We start from the raw sequence: 22,744 nt of genomic DNA, 5'->3' as shown, positions 1-22,744 counted from the left end.
CCAAAGAGCCCATGCCACCCAATTACACCCATGTGGCTAATTAACCTATGTGTCTTTGGAATGTGGAGCATCTGGAGGAAGCCCATGTAGTCATGTGGAGAATGTACATTCAACTGCAGATTGAAACCAGGTTACTGGTGCTGTAATAGCATTATGCTACCTTTTTGCTCCATTTCTTCTGCAATTGTAAAACAAAGATAAACAACAAATTAAATGAAATATTTGAACTGAATGAACTGCTTACTTTTCAGGAAATACAAGCCATTTCAACACCGACACCTGTCAACAAATGAATCAGACACATCAGCTTGAATCTTGTGAAAATTCAGGCCACAAATTCAGGAAACTTGGCAGTGTTTGGGGAATAATGGTGATTGCCCAACTAATGGTGGGCATTGGGACAGTTCCGATTCAACCCTTTGGTATTTCATACATTGATGACTTTGCTGAACCATCTAATGCTTCACTCTATATAGGTATGTTTCAAAATACATCATTATGGTTTATTTTGTAAATAGATGTTATTTATTTATCTAGAGTGCCATGACATTTTCCCTACAACCAGGTGTATCTTATTTTTTATCTTATCAACATCAAGGGTTACTGATCCTTAATGGATCTAATTTATTTGCCACATAGATTTACATATATTGGGAAACTGCTGTGGTGTGTTGGAACAGTATTCAGCAATGATAAAGAATTGTATAAAATGAAGTTAGAAGTAAAGATGTGGAATAAAATGTGCATAGATACAGCATGCACTAACAGTGTAAACAATGTTTTAAAAAGTGATTTAAAGTGGTTGTGGTGTAGTGCAGTGACTAAGGTAATAGATAAAGTTGTGTGGGAAGAGGTGACTAACTAGAATGGTTAATCAGATTAACCATGTGGAAGAAACTTTTAAGATGATATAAAATTTTTGTTTTAATAGGCCTTTTGCACTTTAGAGAATGTGGCTATTGGAAAAGGCAGTTTGTTGGATGGGTACGGTTCACGTTAATTGTTCCTACCTGCCTCTTTGTTTAAGAAAGATACAAGTCCTGCAGTGCTAATAGGGTGTCAGCCATTAACCTTTTCTGTTGTCCTCAGAATTCACTGTAGTTTTCTTATACTATGAAAGGATGCTGTACCAGATACAACATAGTTAACTCCATTTACACACTTCTTGGCCCATTCTCTAACTGATCAAGACTTCCCTGTATCATACAATAACCTTCTCCACTATCAATTTTCAGTCATCTGCAAACTTACTGAGTAAGCCTCGTGCATTCACATCCAAATTATTTCTAAAAATAATGAAAGGGCCCATACTGACACCGATGGCAGATTGCTAGTAACTGGACTTCATTATAAGAAATATCTTTGGGTAACTAGCTCTTCCTGGATTGCATGGTCCCTTTTAGACCAGCCTGTCATGCAGATGCTTGACAAAGACTAGCTAAAGTCCATATAGACAACGTACACTGCTCTACCTTCATCTTTTTTGGTTACCTTCTCAAAAATAATTAAAAGGTTCTTCAAACGTTCCATTCCATGTGCCAAGACTTGCTGACATCTTGTCATCATATTTCACCAGTCCAAATGCTGGTAGATCAGGATTCCTTCTCGTACCCTTCCCACCACTGATGTCAGGTTGACTAACCTGTGATTCCCTGGCTCATCCCTGGTTCCCTTGATATGGTGCTAAAGAGACATTTGGCGCATTGGCTATTATAAACATTGAGTTCAGAAGTTGAGATGTTATATTGAAGTTTTATAAGGTGTTGGTGAGGCCTAATTTGGAGTTTTGTTTGAAGATTTAGTCACCTCCTTACAGGGAAGATGTCAATAAGATTGAAAAAGTGCAGAAAAAATTACAAGGATGCTGCCAGGACTTATGGACCCAAGTTATAGGGAAAGGTTGAATAGGTTTCAACTTTATTCCCTACAGCATAGGAGATCAAGAGGAGACTTGATATATAAAATTATGAGGGGTTTAGATGAAGTAAATGCGGCAGGTTTTTTTTCACTGAGGTAGGTTGAGACCAAAGTTAGAGGTCATGGGTTAAGGGTGTAAGGTGAAATGAGGGTGGTGAGAGTCTGGAACAAGCAACATATGTTTGATAGCAACATTTAAGAGAATTTTCAATAAGTGCATGGCTGAGAGAGTCCAGGTGTGAGTTGATGGGACTGGACAGAGTAATAGTTCAGCATAGAGTGGGTTGATCAGAGGGCCTACTTCTGTATAATTATGACACAATCTTACTACACTTCTTAAACAAAGGAATGATATTAGACTATTTCAAGTCTTCAGGAACTTCACCTGTGATTAAAAATAAAGGGGTAAAGGCCACTGAAATTTCATTTCCAGCCTTTCAAAATTTTGAGGCCAGGCCCTTAGAATTTTTGTACCTTAATGCGCTATCAAGTACCTCATCCTGGTAATATGATCTCCAAAACATCTCCACTAGTTTCCCTTATCCCTTAAGGAAGCATAATTTTTCACCTCACTGACAAATATAATTAATAATCTTGCCCATCTCCTGTAGCACAAAACATGGAGTCAATTATTAAGAATGAGTTCTCAAGGTACTTGGAGGGTCATGATAAAATAGGCCTCAAGGGAAAATATTACTTGACAAATCTGTTGGAATTCTTTGAAGAAATAATAAGCAGGATAGACAAAGGAATATTGGTGGATGTTGTGTACTTGGATTGTCAGAGGCCTTTGACAAGGTGCCACACATGAGGCTGCATAACAAGTTAAGAGCCCACGGTATTACAAGAAAGATACCAGCATGGATAGAGCATTGGCAGGAGTCAAAGCATGGGAATGAAGTAAGCCTTTCTCGCTGGCTGCCAGTGACACTCGGTGTTCCACGGGAGTCTGTGCTGGGACTGCTTATTTTTATATGTCAATGAATTGGATGACAGAATTGATGGTTTTGTTGCAAAGTTTGTGGTCGATATGAAGATAGGTGGAGGGGCAGCTCATTTTGAGGAAGTAGAGAGGCTATATAAAGATTTGGACAGATTAGGAGACTGAGCAAAGAAGTGGCAGATGGAATACAGTGTTAGGAAGTGTATGGTCATGCACTTTGGTAGAAGAAATAAAAGGGTATACTATCTTCTGAATGGAGAGAAAATTTAAAAATTTGAGATGCTAAGTGACTTGGGAGCCTTTGTGCAGGATTCTCTAAAGGTTAATTTTCAGGTTGAGTCTGGTGAGAAGGCAATGTTGGTAGGTTAGCTAAAAGCAAGGGTGCAATGCTAAGGCTTTAAAAGGCATTGTTCAGATCGCACTTGGAGCACTGAGAGCAGTTTTGGCTTATATTAGAAAGGATGTGCTGACACTAAAGGGGATTCAAAAGACGTTCACAGAAATTATTCCAGGATTGAACAGCTTGTCATATGAAAAATATTTGATGGCTGTGGGCCAAGATTCACTAGAATTCAGAAGAATGAGGGGTGACTTGATTGAAACCTTTTGCATGTTGAAAGGCCCTAGTACAGTGGATGTGAAGAGGATATTTCCTATGGTGGATGAGTTTAAGACCAGAGGATACATCGCAGAATAGAAGGGTGCCCTTTTAGAATGGAAATGAAGAGGAACTTTTTTAGCCAGTGAATCTCAGGAATTTGTTGCCAGAGGTGGCTGTGGAGGGCAAGTCATTGGGTAGATTTAAAGCAAAGAAGGGTTGATCAGTCAGGGCATAAAGGGATATGGGGAGAAGGCAGGAGATTGAGGCTGAGAGAGAAAATGGATCAGTCATGATGAAATGACAGAGCAGACTTGATGGGCCAAATGGCCTAATTCTACTCCTATGTTGTGTAGTCTTATTTCCTAAAATTGGCCTTGTTCCAGATTGGGACAGCAAGGGAGGTTGATCAAGAAGGGTCAGTTGCTCAGCATTCAAAATGAAGTAGTAAATTGTATTAGACATTACTTTGTGGGAGAGGTTCCAGAGTGGTGGTAGAGGGCTGCCTCTCTTACTGGAGGCCTGTAACTAGTGGAGTTCCTCAGGGATTGGTGCTGGGTCTGCTGTTGTTTGTAATCCATATCAATTATCTGGATGACAATGTGGCTAAATGGACTAAGAAATTTGAAGATGACACCAAAATTGGGGGTGTAGTGGATAGCGAAGAAGACAATCAGAGCCGGCTGCAGGATCAGGACCAGCTGGAAAACTGGCATATGGAATTTGATTTAAACAAGTGCAAGGTGTTGCACTTTGGTAGGACCAACCCTGGTTAGGTCTTACACAGTGAATGGTAGGGCACTGAGGAGTGCGGTAGAACAAAGGGATCTGGGAATAGAGGTACATAATTCATTGAAAGTGGTGATACAGGTAAGTAGAGTCGTAAGGAAAGCTGTTGACATATTGGCCTTCATAAATCAATGTACTGAGTACAGGAGATGGGATGTTATGTTGAAGTTGTATAAGACATTGGTGAGGCCTAATTTGAAGTATTGTGTGCAGTTTTGGTCACCTACCTGCAGAAAAGATATAAATAAGGTTGAAAGAGTACCAAGAAAATTTACAAGAATGTTGCCGGACTGGAGGACTTGAGTTGTAAAGAAACATTGAATAGTTCAGGACTTTATTGTTTGGAATGTAGAAGATTGAGGAGAGATTTACTATACAAAATTATGAAGGCTATAGATAGGGTAAATGCAAGCAGGCTTTTGCCACTGAGTTTGGGTGGGACTACAACTAAAAGTCCTGGGTTATGGGTGAAAGGTCAAATGTTTAATGGGGCATGAGGAGAAACTTGTTCACTCAGAGGGTCATGAGTGTGTGGAATGAACTGCCAGTGGTTCACCTGAGCTCGATTTCAATGTTTTAAGAGAAGCTGCATTAAATACATGGGTTGTATGATCTGGGTGCTGGTCAATGGGAGTAGGCAGTTTAAATGTTACAGCATGATTCAATGTGCTGAAAGGCCTGGTTCTGTGCTGTACTTCAACTCTATAAGGAAGAAGGATGTTAAACTTGAAGCAAGAGGCGGAGAGAGAAGAAGTAAAGGCATCTCAGAGAGGTCGTTTCTTTTTTAACTGATTGGGGAAAAGAGGCTAGACTGTGCAGGCGCGTGAAAGTTGGCCTCTGAGATCAGCGGGAGAATTTAAAATGCGAGCAAAGGCTGAAGACGAGCTTCACTCCAAGCTCCTTCAATTAATCTAATTAGCTTAGGAGTAGGTAATAGAGGTAGCTGTTAGGGCAGTTGAGTGCTCAGTTTGCAGTACTGTATGTGGGAAGTCAGGGCGTGCACAATTGTCCTTGATGACTACACCTGCAAAAGGTGCATTCAGCTGCAGCTCCTGACAAACCGTGGTAAGGAACTGGAGCTGGAGCTGGATGAACTTTGGACCATTCGGGAGGCAGAGGCAGAAATAGACAGGAGTTACAGGGAGATAGTCACCCCTAAGAGTCAGGAGACAGGTAGTTGGGTGACTGTCAGGAGAGGGAGAGGGGTTGGACAGACTGAGCAGAGCATCCCTGTGGCCATTCCCATCAACAATAAGTATACCGTTTTGGACACTGTTGGTGGGAACGACCTACCAGGGACAAGTTGCAGTGGTTGTGTCGCTGGCACCGAGACTGGACCCTCAGCTCAGAAGGGAAGGAAGGAAAAGAGGAGAGCAGTAGTGATGGGGGATTCGATAGTTAGGGGGACAGATAGGAGGTTCTGTGGAAGAGATCGAGAATCCCGGATGGTCTGTTGCCTCCCTGGTGCCAGGTCAGCGATATCTTGGATCGAGTTCTCAGTATTCTCAAGAGGGAGAGTGAGCAGCCGGATGTCATGGTCCATGTAGGGACCAATGATGTGGGTAGGAAGAGTGAGGAGGTCCTGAAAGGTGAGTTTAGGGAGCTAGGCACCAAGTTAAAGGACAGGACCTCCAGGATAGCAATCTCAGGATTGCTACCAGTGCCACATGCAGGTAGGTTTAGAAATAGTAAGATAGCGCAGATCAACATGTGGCTGAAGACATGGTGCAGGAGGGAGGGCTTCAGATTTACAGATAATTGGGCAGTTTTCCAGAGAAGGTGGGAGCTGTTCTGGTGGGACAGTTTACATCTGAACTGGAGGGGGACAAATATTCTTGTAGGTAGGTTTGCTAGAGAGGCTCCAGTGGATTTAAACTAGATACAAGGGGGGAGGGGAACCAGACTGTAGGAACAGATGTATGGGAGAAGGAAGAAAAAGAAGATAGTAAAGTTGTTTGCACCATTAGAGATAAAGAGAGAGGAAGAGGTGGAGAATTTCTTAAGTGCATTAATTTTAATACTAGGAGCATTGTAAGAAAGGTGGACGAGCTTAGAGCATGGATTGATACCTGGAAATATGATGTTGTAGCTGTTAGTGAAACATGGTTACAGGAGGAGTGTAATTGGCAACTAAATATTCCTGGATTTCGTTGCTTCAGGTGTGATAGAATCGGAGGGACAAGAGGGGGAGGTGTTGCATTGCTTGTCAGAAAATATTACAGCGGTGCTCTGGCAGGATAGATTAGAGGTCTAGGGAGCCTATTTGAGTGGAATTTAGGAAAGGTGTAGAAAGGCTTCTCAATCGAAGCAAGAGGCTGAGAGTGGAAGACTGAAGCATCACTCAATGAGAGGGGGCAGTGTTGGATCTCCTGTTAGGGAAGGAGATAGGTCAGGTAAAGGAGGTATGTGTTGGGGAGCAGTTCAGGTCCAGTGATCACAATGCCGTTAGTTTCAATATAAGTATGGAGAAGGATAGGACTGGACCCAGGGTTGAAATTTTTGATTGGAGAAAGGCTTACTTTGAGGAGATGCGAAAGAATTCAAAAGGAGTGAATTGGGACAATTTGTTTTATGGAAAGGATGTAATAGAGAAATAGCGTCATTTAAAGGAGAAATTTTCCTGTTAGGTTGAAAGAAAAGGTTAAAATTTTGAGAGAGCCATGGCTTTCAAGGAATATTGGAAACTGTTAGGAAAAAGAGAGATATCTACAATAAATATAGGCAGCATGGAGTAAATGAGGTGCTCGAGGAATATAAAGAATGTAAAAAGAATCTTAAGAAAGAATTTAGAAAAGCTAAAAGAAGATACGAGGTTGCTTTGGCAAGTAAGATGAAAGTAAATCCAAAGGGTTTCTACAGCTGTATTAATAGCAAAAGGATAGTAAGGGATAAAATTGGTCCATTAGAGAATCAGAGTGGACAGCTATGTGTGGAGCCGAAAGAGATGGGGGAGATGTTGAACAATTTCTTTTCTTCGGTATTCACTAAGGAGAAGGATATTGAATTGTGTAAGGTAAGGGAAACAAGTAGGGAATTTATGGAAACTATGACGATTAAAGAGGAGGAAGTGCTGGCGCTTTTAAGGAATATAAAAGTGGATAAGTCTCTGGGTCCTGACAGGATGTTCCCTAGGATCTTGAGGGAAGTTAGTGTGGAAATAGCAGGGGCTCTGACAGAGATATTTCAAATGTCATTAGAAATGGCAATAGACGTGGGTAAAGCAGTGGATGTTGGCTATATGGACTTCAATAAGGCCTTTGACAAGGTTCCGCTTGGAAGGTTAGTTAGCAAGGTTCAATCATTAGGTATAAATATTGAATTAGTAAAATGGATTCAACAGTGTCTGGATAGGAGATGCCAGAGAGCAATGGTGGATAACCTTTTGTCAGGTTAGAGTCCGGTAACTAGTGGTGTGCCTCAGGGATCTGTACTGGTCCAATGTTGTTTGTCATATACATTAACGATCTGGATGATGGGGTGGTAAATTGGATTAGTAAGTATGCAGATGATACTAAGGCAGGTGGCATTGTGGATAATGAAGTAGGTTTTCAAAGCTTGCAGAGGGATTTAGGCCAGTTGGAAGAGTGGGCTGAATGATGGCAGATGGAGTTTAATGCTAATAATTGTGAGGTGCTACATCTTGGTCGGAATAATACAAATAGGGCATACATGGTAAATGGTAGGGCATTGAGGAATGCAGTGGAACAGAGTGATCTAGGAATAATGGTGCATAGTTCCCTGAAGGTGGAATCTCATGTGGATAGTGTGGTGAAGAAAGCTTTTGGTATGCTGGCCTTTATAAGTCAGAGCATTGAGTATAGGAGCTGGGATGTAATGTTAAAATTGTACAAGGCATTGATAAGGCCAAATTTGGAGTATTGTGTACAGTTCTGGTCACCGAATTATAGGAAAGATGTCAACAAAATAGAGAGAGTACAGAGAAGATTTATTAGAATGTCACCTGGGTTTCAGCCCTAAGTTACAGGGAAAGATTGAACAAGCTAGGTCTTTATTCTTTGGAGTGTAGAAGGTTGAGGGTAAACTTCATAGAGCTATTTAAAATTATGAAGGGGTTAGATAGCGTTGATGTGGATAGGTGACATGGATAGGCTTTTTCCATTGAGAGTGGGGGGATTCAAACAAGAGGACATGACTTTAGAGTTGGGGCAAAAGTTTAGGGGTAATACAAGGGTATTACAGAGTATTTACTCAGAGTATTTACTCAGGGTATTTACTCAGAGTGGTAGCTGTGTGGAACGAGCTTCCTGTAGAAATGGTAGACGCAGGTTCAATATTGTCATTTAAAGTAAAATTGGATAGGTATATGGCCAGGAAGGGAATAGAGAGTTATGGGCTGAGTGTAGGTTGGCGCGAGTAGGTGAGAGTAAGCATTTGGCACGGACTAGAATGGCCGAGATGGCCTGTTTCCATGCTGTAATTGTTATATGGTTATAAATGTTTTCTAAATGGGGAAAAGATTCAAAAATCAGATGTGCAAATTGACTTGGAAGTCCCTGTGAAGGATTTCCTAAAGGTTAACTGTTAGGTTAAGACAGTGGTAAGGAAGGAAAATGCGATGTTAGCATTTAACTCGAGAGGACTAGAATATAAGAGCAAGGATGTAATGCTTTATGTTTATGAGGCATTGGTCAGACCACACTTGGTGTATTGTGAGTATCTTTGGGCCCCCTATCTAAAACAGATGTGCTGGCATTGGAGAGGATCCAGAGGAGGTTCACAAGAATGATTTCACAAATATGAGAAACTTTGATGGACTTATTATGGACTTTGATGGACTCACTGGAGTTAAGGCGAATGAGGGGGAGGATCTCTTTGAAATCTATTGAATATTGAAAAGTTTGGATGGAGTGAATGTGGATGATGTTTCCTGTAGTGCGTGAGTTTGGGTCTTGAGGGCACAACCTCTGAGTAGAGGGACATTCATTTAGAAGAGTGTTGATGAAGAATTTCTGTAGTGAGAAAGTAGCGAATCTGTTGAATTCACTGCCAAAGGCGGCTGTGGAGGCGAAGTCAATGAGTATATTTAAAGCGATTGTTGATAGGTTCTTGAACAGTTAGGATATTAAAGATTACAGTGAGAAGGCAGTAGAATGGATTGAGAGGGCGAATATATCAGCAGTGATGAATTGGCGGAGCAGATGTGATGGGCCAAATGACCTAATTCTGCTCCTATGTCATATGGTCTTATGATATAAAATTAGCACATTTTCAATTTGGAATCCTAACATGTAAACTTGTCCTTTCCTTTTCCATCACTATCTTTAAGAGAATTTTGGTAACTAGAGCCAAGGTGCTATGTAACTGCCACTTTAGTTACTTGCTCTGCTTTGCTCTCTAAAAGGCAATTCACTATTGCACCCTCCCGAGTAGGGTACTCTAGATATTGAATTAAGAGGTTATCTTGGACACATTTCAAGCTTTGTGCCCCAGAAAGGCCTTCAATACTCTGGGTAGTCAGTACTGGGGAAATCTCCCACTAATACACACCTGTTATTCTTTCAACTGTGAGTAATTTTTCTACACAACAGCTCCTCAAATTCCTCTTGGGTAGTCTACAACCTAGTGGAGTGATTCTCCCCTTCTTGTTTCTAAATTCTACCCATTGGCCTTAACAGTAGATTCCCCAAGAATGCTGTCTCTGAATGCTGCTGTTACATTCCCCACCCCTGCTCTATTAAAACAGTAGAGATCAGTAAGAGTTTTTGAAGATACTTGGAAAATCTGTCAACATGGAATATAATTTAGAATCCCCAACAATGGTCTATGGGGGTATGAACACTCTGATTGAATGGTCCATGAACTCTTTGGTTAATATCTGCTTAAGTGTGCAAAACCTGATTTGCTTAAACACTTTGTCTGCACCATAGAATTTCCAGAAAGCAATATGAAAAAAATAACAGTGCCAGATATATTCACCTGAGAAGTAGATGAATTGCATCACACTCCAGGACGTGTGCTACTGCTGCACCAAGTAGCAAATGGATTTTGGCAATTAGATCTCTTAGAAATTTCCATCTGTAGTGCATAAAGAGTTTCTGGGTCAATTTTTATGTAGTCAATTGTGTCTTTTCTTTCTGTCTTCTTCAGCAATTCTGTTTGCAATATCTGTTTTTGGGCCTTCATTTGGATACTTACTTGGGTCTGTGACTTTACGTTTATATGTGGACCTTGATAGAGTGGATCCAGGTAAGTGAGAATCATTAAAAGATCTTTGTTCTAGAGACAAAGTAAGATCATTTCACACATTTTTATTGATTGTATTTATTTAGTGATTGTTTGGGGAGGAGGCCCTACCAGCCTTTTGAGCAATCCTCGACAACCCTGGTTTAACTCTCACCTAATCATGGGACAATTTGCAATGACCAATTAACCTACATGGTACATCTTTAGACTGTGGGAGGAAACCTGAGCTTCCAGGAAAACCCATGTATTCCATAGGGAAGACATATCGACTCCTTACAGAAGATGCAAGATTGAAATCTGAACTCTAAGCTGTAATAATGCTGTGCTAAATGTTATGCTACCCTGGTGCCCAATATTTTTCTGTATGGTAGTAAAAAATCCTTAATTTTTCAAAGAAAATTATCATTTAATTTGTGTAAATGCAAGATAAAATATATATGAACAAATATTTGCAAAAAATACATGCATCTTTATAATTTATTTACTTGCTTATAAGCACTAGTCAAAGAAACAGGATGTCATGTCAACAGTGATTGTGTTAGTGATATTGTAAGGGCAACATTTAAGGAAACAGTGATTATCCTACTGTATTGTTTAGAAACACTTCAGAAGGAGAAAGATTTAGAAGGAAAAAGTCAATTTCAATGACAAAGTAAATTGAAATAATAGATGAACTGAGCTGGAATTAATAAAATTCTTTTTGACTAATTGGTTAATTAACCAATTAACCATTTAACACTGCACCAAGATACAATGAAAAACTTGTTCCACATAATGTTTGTACAGATAAAATCATTACACAGTGCATTGAGACAGAATAAAATAATAAAAATAACAGTGCAGGATTAAGTGTAAAGGCTACAGAAAAAGTGTAAAGCGGGTAACCAATGAAGCACAAGATCATTACGAGGCATATTCGGCCTACTTCTGATAGGACTTATCTGTATCTACTCAGTTTATAGTATTGACACAGATGAGGAAAACTTGAATGAAACAAAAATGAACAGAGTTGTAAGTAGACAAAGTGGCATGTAATCAGTGATTCAACTTGATTTTGAGCTTAGGTTCAGCGGGCTTGAATCTGCATTGTAATTAGAACACTTTCTGTGCAGGGGCAGCCATCAGCACAATTGTGTTTCACAGCTCTGGTGACCTGACCTCTGTAACCTGTCTAGACTAACAACACACATACCGCCCCCCCCCCCCCCCCTTCAGTAGGCCCAGCAGCATCTGTGCAGGGAAATTAACAATTGGCATATCAGGAAAGATGGTGGGGGGAGTAGGAGGAGCAAGAGCTGGTAGGTAATAGGAGAATCCAGGTGAGAGGTGGATGACAGCTGGGTGAGCAAGGGGTGAATAAGAATGACGTGGAGGTGATAGCTGTGAAACCTCCTGGTCTCCTTGGCTGTGTAAGTCTAGGGAAGACGACCTCTGGCCCTGCCAAACTTGTGAGATTGAGGCATGCTCCCACCCCAACCATCAGTTTGTGTGAATGCTGTGTAATTCGCTACCCTGTTACAAATTAGTGCCATGAAATAACAGACAGAACATCGTATATGATTAAAAGATTTATATTTATGGATCTTAAGTAAATGGTTAGTAAGGAATAACAACAAGAGAAGGGCCCATTCTAATTAAACAGTCAAATGTACACAAGTTGGAGCTCATCTTGAACTTCCCTGTCACTCATGAGCTGGGTCCTCGTCAGCGTGAACACTCACACCATCTTCCGAATGTTGCTCACAATCCATCTAAAAAAAACGGGTCTCCCACTGGATCTTATCTCCCCAGTGTCTTCTCTCTTCATCTCCCACCAATCAAAAGGCCTTATTGTCTCTTGGCAAGAAAACCTCCCACTAATTGGATGGCACACATTGCACAACATCGCTTATCTTCAGAAGTAACCCAAACAAGCCGAAATGGAGCAAACTGAAAACAAGCAGCACTTTCAGAATTGCCAAAATAAAATGCATACATAGAAAAAATATGAACCATGGCATTACAGGTGGAAAAGGCAAAGAGCTTAAAAAGGTGGAATCTCATATGAGAGCACAGTGGACTATTAAAGATAGGGAAGGTGGTAGAACCAGAGGGAGAGAGGTGTGAGTGATAGGCATGTTGTGGGATGGGGGAGGGGAAAAAGAAGAGTTAATGAGGGCAGAGTGGTAAGGGGGGGAAGGTAACGAGGTGGTTACTGAAAGTTAGAGAAATCAATGTTGATGCCATCAGGTTGGACACTACCAAACTGGAATATGAGGTGTAGTTCCTCTAATCTGTGTCAAGTCTCAATATGGCATTAGAGGAAGCCATGGACAAACCAGTCACTGTGAGAATGGGATTTAAAATGGCTAGCCCCTGGGAGATCCTGAGTGTTAGGGAACAGAACAAAGGAATCCTCCAGACTGCGTTGAGTCTGACTGATGTATAAGTTGTTTCACCAGGCACACCAATGGGTTCATATGAAGTGCTGCCTTACTCCGAAGGACTGTGAGTGAGGAAGTGTACCGTTTAGGATGGTTGCAGGGATAATTGCTTGGAGGGGGATTGGTAGGAAGGATGGGTGGTGAATGTGTTCCCTGTGCACAGTAGAGAGGAGAGGGGAAGATGTGCCTGGTAATGGGATCCTGTTGGAGATGATAGAAATTGTGGAGAATTATATGTTGGATGCTAAGGCTTGTGGGATGTTTGGTGAAGGCAAAGAGAACCCCACCTCTGTTATGCTTGTAGGAGAGGGGAGAATGGGGTGAGGGTAGTTGTGTGGAAAAGTGGGGGATTGTTGTGAGCGCAGGCAGCATTAATGTTGGCAGAGAGAAAACCCGGTTTTCAGAGAAAAGATGGCACCTCAGATGTCCTGGAATGGAAAGCCTCAACATGAAAACAGATGTGGTGGAAATGAAAGAACTGAAGGAAGGGAATAGTTGGATGTGGAGAGGATGTTTCCCAAGGTGGGGGTATCCAGAACTAGAGATTGCAGTCTCAAAATTTAGGGGTGATCTTTAGAACAGGAGAAACTTTTTTAATCAAAGAGTGGTGAACCTGTGGAATGCTCTGCCACAGACTGCAATGGAGGCCGAGTCCGTGGGTATATTCAAAGTGGACGTTGATAGTTTCCTGATTAATCAGGCATCAAGAGTTACAGTGAGAGGGCAGGCGTATGGGGTTGAATAAGATCGGGGATCAGCCATGATGAAATGGCAGAGCGGACTTGATGGGCTGAATGGACTAACGTTGGTCCTGTGTCTACCCATATAGACACATAGGATGGCTCAGCAGAACTTTTGTGACCTGGGTTCATTTCCCACCGCTGTCTGTAAAGAGCTTGGACATTCAACCCATGACTGCGTGGGTTTCCTCTGGGTGCTCTGGTTTCCTCTGTATGGCTTGAAAGCTGGAAGGACTTATTTCGCACTGTAACAATAAATAAAAACCATTGAGTGAGCCCTTCTTCATGTCCCCTTTATGTGCAGCTGTGATAGTATCCCTGATTAATAAATAGTGCAACTCCACACACACACACACACACACACACACACACACACACACACACACACACACACACACACACACACACACACACACACACACACACACACACACACACACACACACACGCACACTCACACACACATTCTTTTACCTCCTTCTCCTTCTCTACCTTTGCTAACACATCAAAACCATGGAACATTAAGTGTTGCTACCTTGTCCAGATCTATAAAGGCCATTTTAATGTGGTACCGTTGTTCAAAAAGGGGAGCAGAAACAAGCCAGGAAGCTGTAGGCAAGTGAGTCTAGGTAAATTGCTTCAGTTGATTCTGAGTTACTGGTTCTATCAACATTCAGGGAAACAGCCCCTCCATCTGTGCAAAGGAGATCATGTCTGCTACAAGGGGCATAATTTTAAAGAGATTGGAGGAAAGTACGAAGGGGATGTTGCAGCAACATGCACAAAATGTTGGAGGAACTCAGCAGGCCAGGCAGCATCTACGGAAATGAGTACAGTTGACGTTTCGGGCCGAGACCCTTCGGCAGGGTTGGAGAAAAAAAAGTTGAGGAGTAGAGTTTAAAGGTGGGGGAGGGAAGGAAGAAACACAAGGTGATAGGTGAAAATGGAAGGGGGAGGGGTGAAGTAAAAAGCTGGGAAGTTGATTCGTGAAAGAGATACAGGGCTGGAGAAAGGGGGAGTCTTAATAGGGGAGGACAGAAAGCCTTGGAAGAAAGAAAAGGAGGAAGGAGCACCAGAGGGAGGCGATATGTAGGCAGGGAGAAAAGGTGAGGGAGGGATATGGGGATGGGGAATGGTGTGGGAGGGGGTGTTATTACCAGAAGTTTGAGAAATCGATGTTCATGCCATCAGGTTGGAGGCTACCCAGACAGAATATAAGATGTTGCTCCTCCAAACTGAGTGTGCCGCAACAGTAGAGACATGGATGACATATCAGGAATTGGAAATGGAATTAAAATAGGTGGCCACTAGGAGATCCCACTTGTCCTAGTGGACGGAGTGCAGGTGCTCGGTGAAATGGTCTCCCAATCTATGTCAAGTCTTACTCATATACTGGAGGCCACACCAAACACAGTATGTGACCCCAACAGACTCAATGCTCAATGTAATCTCGCAGTCTGTAATTTTCTTTTGGGATGTGTATTTTTAGCCGTCTGAACAATCTGGTGTTTTTGTGGTATCCTGAAGGATTTGGTGAACTGGACTCTCAATAATGCAGCCATTGCTGGAGTTGACTTTAGGCTGGGCCTGTTGTTGAGAGTGAAAAGTGAACCAATGTTTAGCCAATATAAGCAATGGACCAGATTAAAAGATTAAAGTGTTGTGGTTGAGGGCAGAAGGTTGAGTTGACTACTCAGTCTTACTTGTCTCAGCGTTGAACTGGCTGCAACGGTGACCTGTGCTGTCGGACTCCTGACAGTTTGCTTCAGCGCTGAGGTGACTGTGTGGCTTCAATCTCACTTTCGCATTAATGGCAGACCAGTTGATTCAAAGAGAGATAGAGCTTTGCACAGGTTGGGGAGAAGAGTTTAAAAGAGGACCGTTTGGCGGGACGTGGCGTATTAGTGGCAGACCAGTCAATTTGAAGAGAGAGATTTGCTCACGTCAGGGAGAAGCGTTTAAAAAGCATTTTGCAGGGCTTGATGCATTAGCTGCAGACCAATAGATTCATGATTCATGAGCAGAAGTAAATAAAAGTAAAGTAGGGTCAAAGCAGAATGGCCATTGTGTGAGTGAGCCAGTGTAGGGATGGGAATGAGGCTTTGGCGAGGAGGCACATGTAAGTAGCAATTAAGGCTTTTGTAGTGGTTGAATAAAAGGTCACTAAATTACAGCTAATTAAATAAAGTCGGGATGATGCAGGATCAGGTGATGTGCTGTAGCTGCATGATGTGGGAGCTGGTGGACCCCACTGCAGACATACCACCCTGCAAAACCTCATTTCAAGGAGGTAGCACCGCCCCCCCGCAACCCCATATTCCCCCCCCCCCCCGTTGACCTCCAAGGGTGTATGTATATAGGACTTTTGATTATGAAAGAACACAACAATTTATTTGATCACATTGGAATTATTTACATACACATATATATTCTTTGTTGAGTATTTTGTTGGCAGTCTCAATGCTAATAGTGAAATGCTCATGCAAATAGCTTTTCTATTTCTTTTCAAACTTCCCTTGTACTGTGATGTGGCTTGCTTGGTAGATTTGAGCATTTTGCCGGAAGTCTGAACCTCATAGCAGTCTGTGTCAATGAATTTGTTAATTTTGCAAGACATCAGATTCACAAATGTTTTGTGAGACAGCTGACTTCTGAATTCTGTCTTAATGTGACACACCATGCTGAATGCTCTTTCTACATCACCTTTAGAATTTGGCAGCACCAAAAGCAGTTTCATCAACTGGCAGAGCTCTTTGAATCTCAACTGCCCTGTGCTTTCTTTTTTTGGAACATTCTGCCATGGCACTGCAGGTCACTAAACAAACTGATGGACAATGAAAGAGAGAGAAGTCGATTGTAAAGCTCACCCACAGAGAAAGCTGATAGGTCTACTTAGCACAAAGAGAGACCAATTAGGAGTCTCTTTCTCTCTGTCTCTTTCTCTCTCTCTCTTTCTCTCTCTCTCCCTGCCCCCCTGCCCCCTCCCTCCCCACGCTCGCTTGATCTAAAAAAAAACAATTTCCGGGATATGGTATGCAATCTGCAGACGCCAGGGAGCCACTATCAATACATATCTGGGACACTCCTTGAACTTCTGGGAGAGATGGGATGTCTGCCATTGTGGTTCCTGGTGACCACATCTGCAGCAAGCTAGCTGCTTCAGGAACTCATACTCAAAATTGATGACTTGGAATCTGAGCTTCAGACACTGCGGCACATCAGGGAGGGGGAGAGTTACCTGCATTCTCTGTTTCAGGAGATAGTCACACCCTTTCTATTAGCTGCTGCAAATTCAGTCTGTGGTCAGGGGTACGGGATGTGACTGTGAGTGAGGCAGATAGTGGGTTCCAAGAGATGGTGCTGGAGGAGCCTCAGCCCTTGAGCTTGTCCAACAGCCAGGAGATTCTTGCTCCCTGTGTGGATGAGAGTGGGGACTTTAGGAAGGATGAGCAACCTAACTGTGGACTGTAGTTCTGGGGGTCATTCAAGAGGGGAAGAGAAGAGAAATGTAGTGGTAATTGGGGATGGTATAGTCAGGGGAATAGACAGAGTTTTCTGTTGTGAGGATAGAGTATCCCGAAGGCTGTGTTGTCTGCCTGGTGCCCAGATACAGGACAGCTTATCTGACCTGCAGAGGAATTTGCAGTGGGATGGGAAAGATCCAGTTGTCGTGGTCTATGTGGATACCAACAACATAGATAGAATGAGGAAAGGGGCTCTGCTGAAGGAATTTGAGCAGCGAGAGACTAAATTAAAAAGCAGAACCAAAAAGGTGGTAATCTCTGGATTGCTACCTGTATCAGGAGCATAGGGTCAAGAAGATTAGAGAGTTAAATCCATGGCTCAAGGATTGGTATGGGAAAAGTGGTTTGAATTCTTGGGAAATTGGTACCAGTATTGGGGAAGGAGGGAGCTGTACCAATGAGACAGGGCTCCACCTGAACTGTGATGGGACCTGGATCCTAGCGAATCGCATAACTAGGGCTGTGGGAAGGGCTTTAATCTAAATAGTAATAGGGTGGGTTCAATAAATTGGAGAAGTATGGATAAAGTAAAAAAAAAGTGTGGATAAAGATAAAGAGAAAACAAGTTAAAAAGAGACAAGTAAGAGTGGAGTGGAGTGAAGACAAGACAAGAGTGAAAGTTTACAAAATTTTAAAAGCACAATGAGTGTAAGGGCATTTTATTTGAATGCTCATCGTATTCGTGACAAGGTCAGTGAACTTGTGGTACAAATCAGTACAAAAGGATATGATTTAATGGCCGGTAGAGACGTGGTTGCGGGGTGGAGAGGATTGGGAATTAAATATCCAAGGATATCAGGTAATATAGAAGGATAGATTGTTTGGGACTTCCATATCCAAAGTCTAGATGGGTTAGAGTTTGTAAAATGTGTCCAGGAAAGTTTTCTAAATCAATATATAGAGGTAACAACTAGAGAGGATGCAATATCAGATCTCCTATTAGGTTAGCTATGTGAAGAGAAAGAAGATAGTTAAGAGCAATGTTGGCCCCTTGAAGAATGAATTGAGAGAAATTGTTATGGGAAACGGAAATGGCAACAGAATTTAATGCATACTTTAGATCTGTCTTCACCAGGGAGGACACAAGCAATCTCCCAGATGTATGGATGGGCCAGGGTCATAAGATATCAGAGGAATTGAGACAGATTGACATTAGGAAAGAAACTGTGATGAGTAGACTGGTAGGACTGAAGGCTAATAAATCCCCAGGTCCAGATGGTCTGCATCCGAGGGTTCTAAAAGAGGTGGCTCAGGAAATTGCGGATGCATTGGTAATCATTTTCCAATGTTCCTTAGATTCAGGATCAGTTCCTGAAGATTGGAGAGTGGCTAATGTTGTCTCACTTTTCAAGAAGGGAGGGAAGGAGAAAACGGAGAACTATCGCCCTGTTAGCCTAACGTCAGTCATGGGGAAGATGCTTGAGTCCATTATTAAGGACGAAATAGTGGCACATCTAGATGGCAGAAATAGGATTAGGCCGAGCCAGCATGGATTTACCAAGGGCAAATCATGCTTGACTAATCTGTTGGAGTTTTTTGAGGGTGTAACAAGGATGTTAGACGAGGGTAAGCCAGTAGATGTTGTGTACCTAGATTTTCAGAAGGCATTCGATAAGGTGCCACATAGGAGATTGGTGAGTAAAACCAGAGCTCATGGCATTGGGGGCAGGGTTTCAACATGGATAGAAAACTGGTTGGCAGATAGAAAGCAAAGGGTAGCAGTGAATGGGTGTTTCTCAGACTGGCTGGAGGTGACTAGTGGGGTACCACAGGGCTCTGTATTGGGACCACAGCTCTTTACGATTTATGTCGATGATTTAGATGAGGGCATTGAAAACTATATCAGCAAGTTTGCTGACAATACTAAACTGGGTGGCAGAGTGACATGCGAAGAGGACGTTAGGAGAATACAGGGAGACTTGGATAGGCTGAGTGAGTGGGCAGATACTTGGCAGATGTCATTCAATGTGAATAAATGTGAAGTTATCCACTTTGGAAGCAGGAACAAGAGGGCAGAGTATTGTCTGAACGGTGTCGAGTTAGGTAAGGGAGAAATGCAAAGAGACCTAGGAGTCCTAATTCACCAGTCAATGAAGGTGAATGAGCAAGTGCAACAGGCAGTGAAGAGGGCAAATGGAATGTTGGCCTTTGTTACAAGGGGAATTGAATACAAGAGCAAGGATGTTCTTTTGCATTTGTACAGGGCCCTGGTGAGACCACACCTGGAATATTGTGTACAGTTTTGGTCTCCAGGTTTAAGGAAGGACATTCTGGCAATTGAGGAAGTGCAGCGTAGATTCACTGGGTTGATTCCTGGGATGGCAGGGCTGTCTTACGCAGAGAGATTGGAGAGATTGGGCTTGTACACGCTGGAATTGAGGAGATTGAGAGGGGATCTGATTGAAACGTTTAAGATAATTAAAGGATTTGATAGGATTGAGGCAGTAAATATGTTCCAGATGTTGGCAGAGTCCAGTACCAGAGGGCATGGATTGAGAATAAGAGGTCAGTTATTTAAAACAGAGTTGAGGAAGAGCTTCTTCTCCCAGAGAGTTGTGGAGGTGTGGAATGCACTGCCTCGGAAGACGGTGGAGGCCAATTCTCTGGATGCTTTCAAGAAGGAGCTGGATAGATATCTGATGGATAGGGGAATCAAGGGATATGGGGACAAGGCAGGGACTGGGTATTGATAGTGAATGATCAGCCATGATCTCAGAATGGCGGTGCAGACTGGAGGGGCCGAATGGTCTACTTCTGCACCTATTGTCTATTGTCTATTGAAATGAGTTAGGACAGGTGACGGAAGGGGAACACTTTGGTTCCAGTGATCATAGATAGATCTGGTCCTCGGGTTGAGGTTCTAAACTGGAAAAGGCCAAATTTGAAGAAAAGAGAAAGGATCTAAGAAGCGTGGTTTGGGACAGGTTGTTCTCTGGCAAGGATGTGATTGGTAAGTGGGAGGCCTTCAAAGGAGAAATCGAGAGTGCAGAGTTTGTATGTTCCTGTCAGGATTAAGGGCAAAGTGAATAAGAATAAGGAACCTTGGGTCTCTAGGGATATTGGAACTCTGATAAAGAGGGAGAGAGAGATGTATGACATGTATAGGCAACAGGGAGCAAATAAGGAGCTTGAGGAGTATAAAAAGTGCAAAAAAATACTTAAGAAAGAAATCAGGAGGGCTAAAAGAAGACATGAGGTTGCTTTGGCAGTCAAGGTGAAGGATAATCCTAAGAGCTTCGACAGGTATATTAAGAGCAAAAGATAGTAAGGGATAACATTGGTCCTTCAACTACTGCATAGAGTCTTGCCATCTTCAAAAGTTTTCTGATGACTCTGCCATAGTTGGATGCATCACCAAGGGAGATGAGGTGGAGTACAGGGCTACGGTGGGAAACTTTGTCACATTGTGTGAGTAGAATCATCTGCAGCTTAATGTGAAAAAGACTAAGGAGCAGGTGGTGGACCTGAGTAGGGCTAAGTCACCGGTGACCCCTGTTTCCATCCAAGGGGTCAGTGTGGACATGGTGGAGGATTACAAATACCTGGGGATATGAATTGACAAGAAACTGGACTGGTCAAAGAACACTTGAGGCTGTCTACAAGAAGGGTCAGAGCTGTCTCTACTTCCTGAGGAGACTGAGGTCCTTTAACATCTGCCGGACAATGCTGAGGATGTTCTACGAGTCTGTGGTGGCTAGTGCTATCATGTTTGCTGTTGTGTGCTGGGGCAGCAGGCTGAGGGTAGCAGACACCAACAGAATCAACAAACTCATTTGTAAGGCCAGTGGTGTTGTGCGGATGGAACTGGACTCTCTGATGGTGGTGTCTGAAAAGAGGATGCTGTCCAAGTTGCATGCCATCTTGGACAATGTCTCCCATCCACTCCATAATGTACTGTTTAGGCACAGGAGTACATTCAGCCAGAGACTCTTTCCACCGAGATGCAACACTGAGCATCATAGGAAGTCATTCCTGCCTGTGGCCATCAAACCTTACAACTCCTTCCTTAGAGTGTCAGACACTCTGAACAAATAGGCTGGTCCTGGACTTATTTCCACTTGGCATAATTTACTTATTATTATTTAATTATTTATGGTTTTATATTGCTATATTTCTACACTATTCTTGATTGGTGCTACTGTAACGAAACCCAATTTCCCTTGGGATCAAGTCTGTCTGTCTGTCTGTCTCTTGAAGATCAGAGTGGTCGGCTATGTATGGAACCAAAAGAAATGGGGGAGATCTTAAATGGGTTTTTTTGCATCTGTATTTACTGAGGAAACTGACATGGAGTCTATGGATATAAGGCAAACAAGTAGTGAGGTCATGAAACCTATACAGATTGAAGAGGAGGAGTTGCTTGCTGTCATGAGGCAAATCAGAGTAGATAAATCCCCAGGACCTGACAGGGTATTCCCTCGGACCTTGAAGGAGACTAGTGTTGAAATTGCAGGGGCTCTGGCAGAAATATTTAAAATATCGGTATCTACGGGTGAAGTGCCAGAGGATTGGAGGATAGCTCATGTTGTTCCATTGTTTAAAAAAGGCTCTGAAAGTAGTCCGGGAAATTATAGGCTGTTAAGTTTGAGATCAGTAGTAAGTAAATTATTGGAAGGAGTACTAAGAGATAGAATCTACAACTATTCAGATAGACAGGGACTTATTAAGGAGAGTCAACATGGCTTTGTGCATGGTAGGTCATGTTTAACCAATCTATTAGAGTTTTTCGAGAAGGTTACCAGGAAAGTGGATGAAGGGAAGGCAGTAGATGTTGTCCACATGGACTTTAGTAAGGCCTTTGACAAGGTCCCGCGTGGGAGGTTAGTTAGGAAGATTCATTCGCTAGGTATACATGGAGAGGTAGTAAATTGGATTAGACATTAAGTCAATGGGAGAAACCAGAGAGTGGTAGTGGAGGATTGCTTTTCTGAGTGGAAGCCTGTGACTAGTGGTATGCCACAGGGATCAATGCTGGGTCCATTGTTATTTGTCATCTATATCAATGATCTGGATGATAATGTGGTAAATTGGATCAGGAAATTTGCTGGTGATACAAAGATTGGAGGTGTAGTGGACAGTGAGGAAGGTTTTCAAAGCTTGCAGCTGGAAAAATAGCAGATGGAGTTTAATGCGACAAGTGTGAGGTATTGCACTTTGGGAGGACAAACTGAGGTAGAACATACAAGGTAAATGGTAGGACACTGATCAGTGGAGTAGAACAGAGGGATCTGGGAATACAATACAAAATTCCTTAAAAGTAGTGTCACAGGTAGATAGGGTCATAAAGAGAGCTTTTGGTACATTGGCCTTTATAAATCAAAGTATTGAGTATAAGAGTTGGAATGTTATGGTGAGGTTGTATAAGACATTGGTGAGGCCAAATTTTGTGTATTATGAGCAGTTTTGGTCACCTAATTACAGGAAAGATATTAATAAGGTTGAAAGCGTGCAGAGAAGGTTTACAAGGATGTTGCTGGGACTTGAGAAACTGAGTTACAGAGAAAGGTTGAATAGATTAGGACTTTATTCCCTGGAGCGTAGAAAAATGAGGGGAGATTTGATAGAGGTATATAGAATTATGATTGGTCTAGATACAGTGAATGCAA

At 42.4% G+C, this 22,744-nt stretch overlaps 1 protein-coding gene across 2 annotated transcripts in view; it reads left to right on the top strand.

Moving 5' to 3' along the window:
- The window catches only part of LOC132381729 (solute carrier organic anion transporter family member 2A1-like), a 223,150-nt gene that overhangs the window by 67,538 nt on the left and 132,868 nt on the right, over window positions 1-22,744 (top strand). The window contains exons 4-5 of one of the 2 annotated variants that reach the window (XM_059951304.1): window positions 252-476; window positions 10,356-10,454. The exons of the other annotated variant lie outside the window; for it this stretch is intronic. Of the exons in view, the coding sequence (XP_059807287.1) occupies window positions 252-476; window positions 10,356-10,454 (324 nt within the window). The remainder of the gene's footprint in view (window positions 1-251; window positions 477-10,355; window positions 10,455-22,744) is intronic. 2 annotated transcript variants of the gene reach the window in all.

The sequence above is a fragment of the Hypanus sabinus genome, chromosome 2, assembly GCF_030144855.1.
Source record: "Hypanus sabinus isolate sHypSab1 chromosome 2, sHypSab1.hap1, whole genome shotgun sequence".
Lineage (NCBI taxonomy): Eukaryota > Metazoa > Chordata > Chondrichthyes > Myliobatiformes > Dasyatidae > Hypanus > Hypanus sabinus.
The sequence above is the reverse complement of the archived record's forward strand: the minus strand, read 5'-3'. Positions and strand labels throughout refer to the sequence as shown.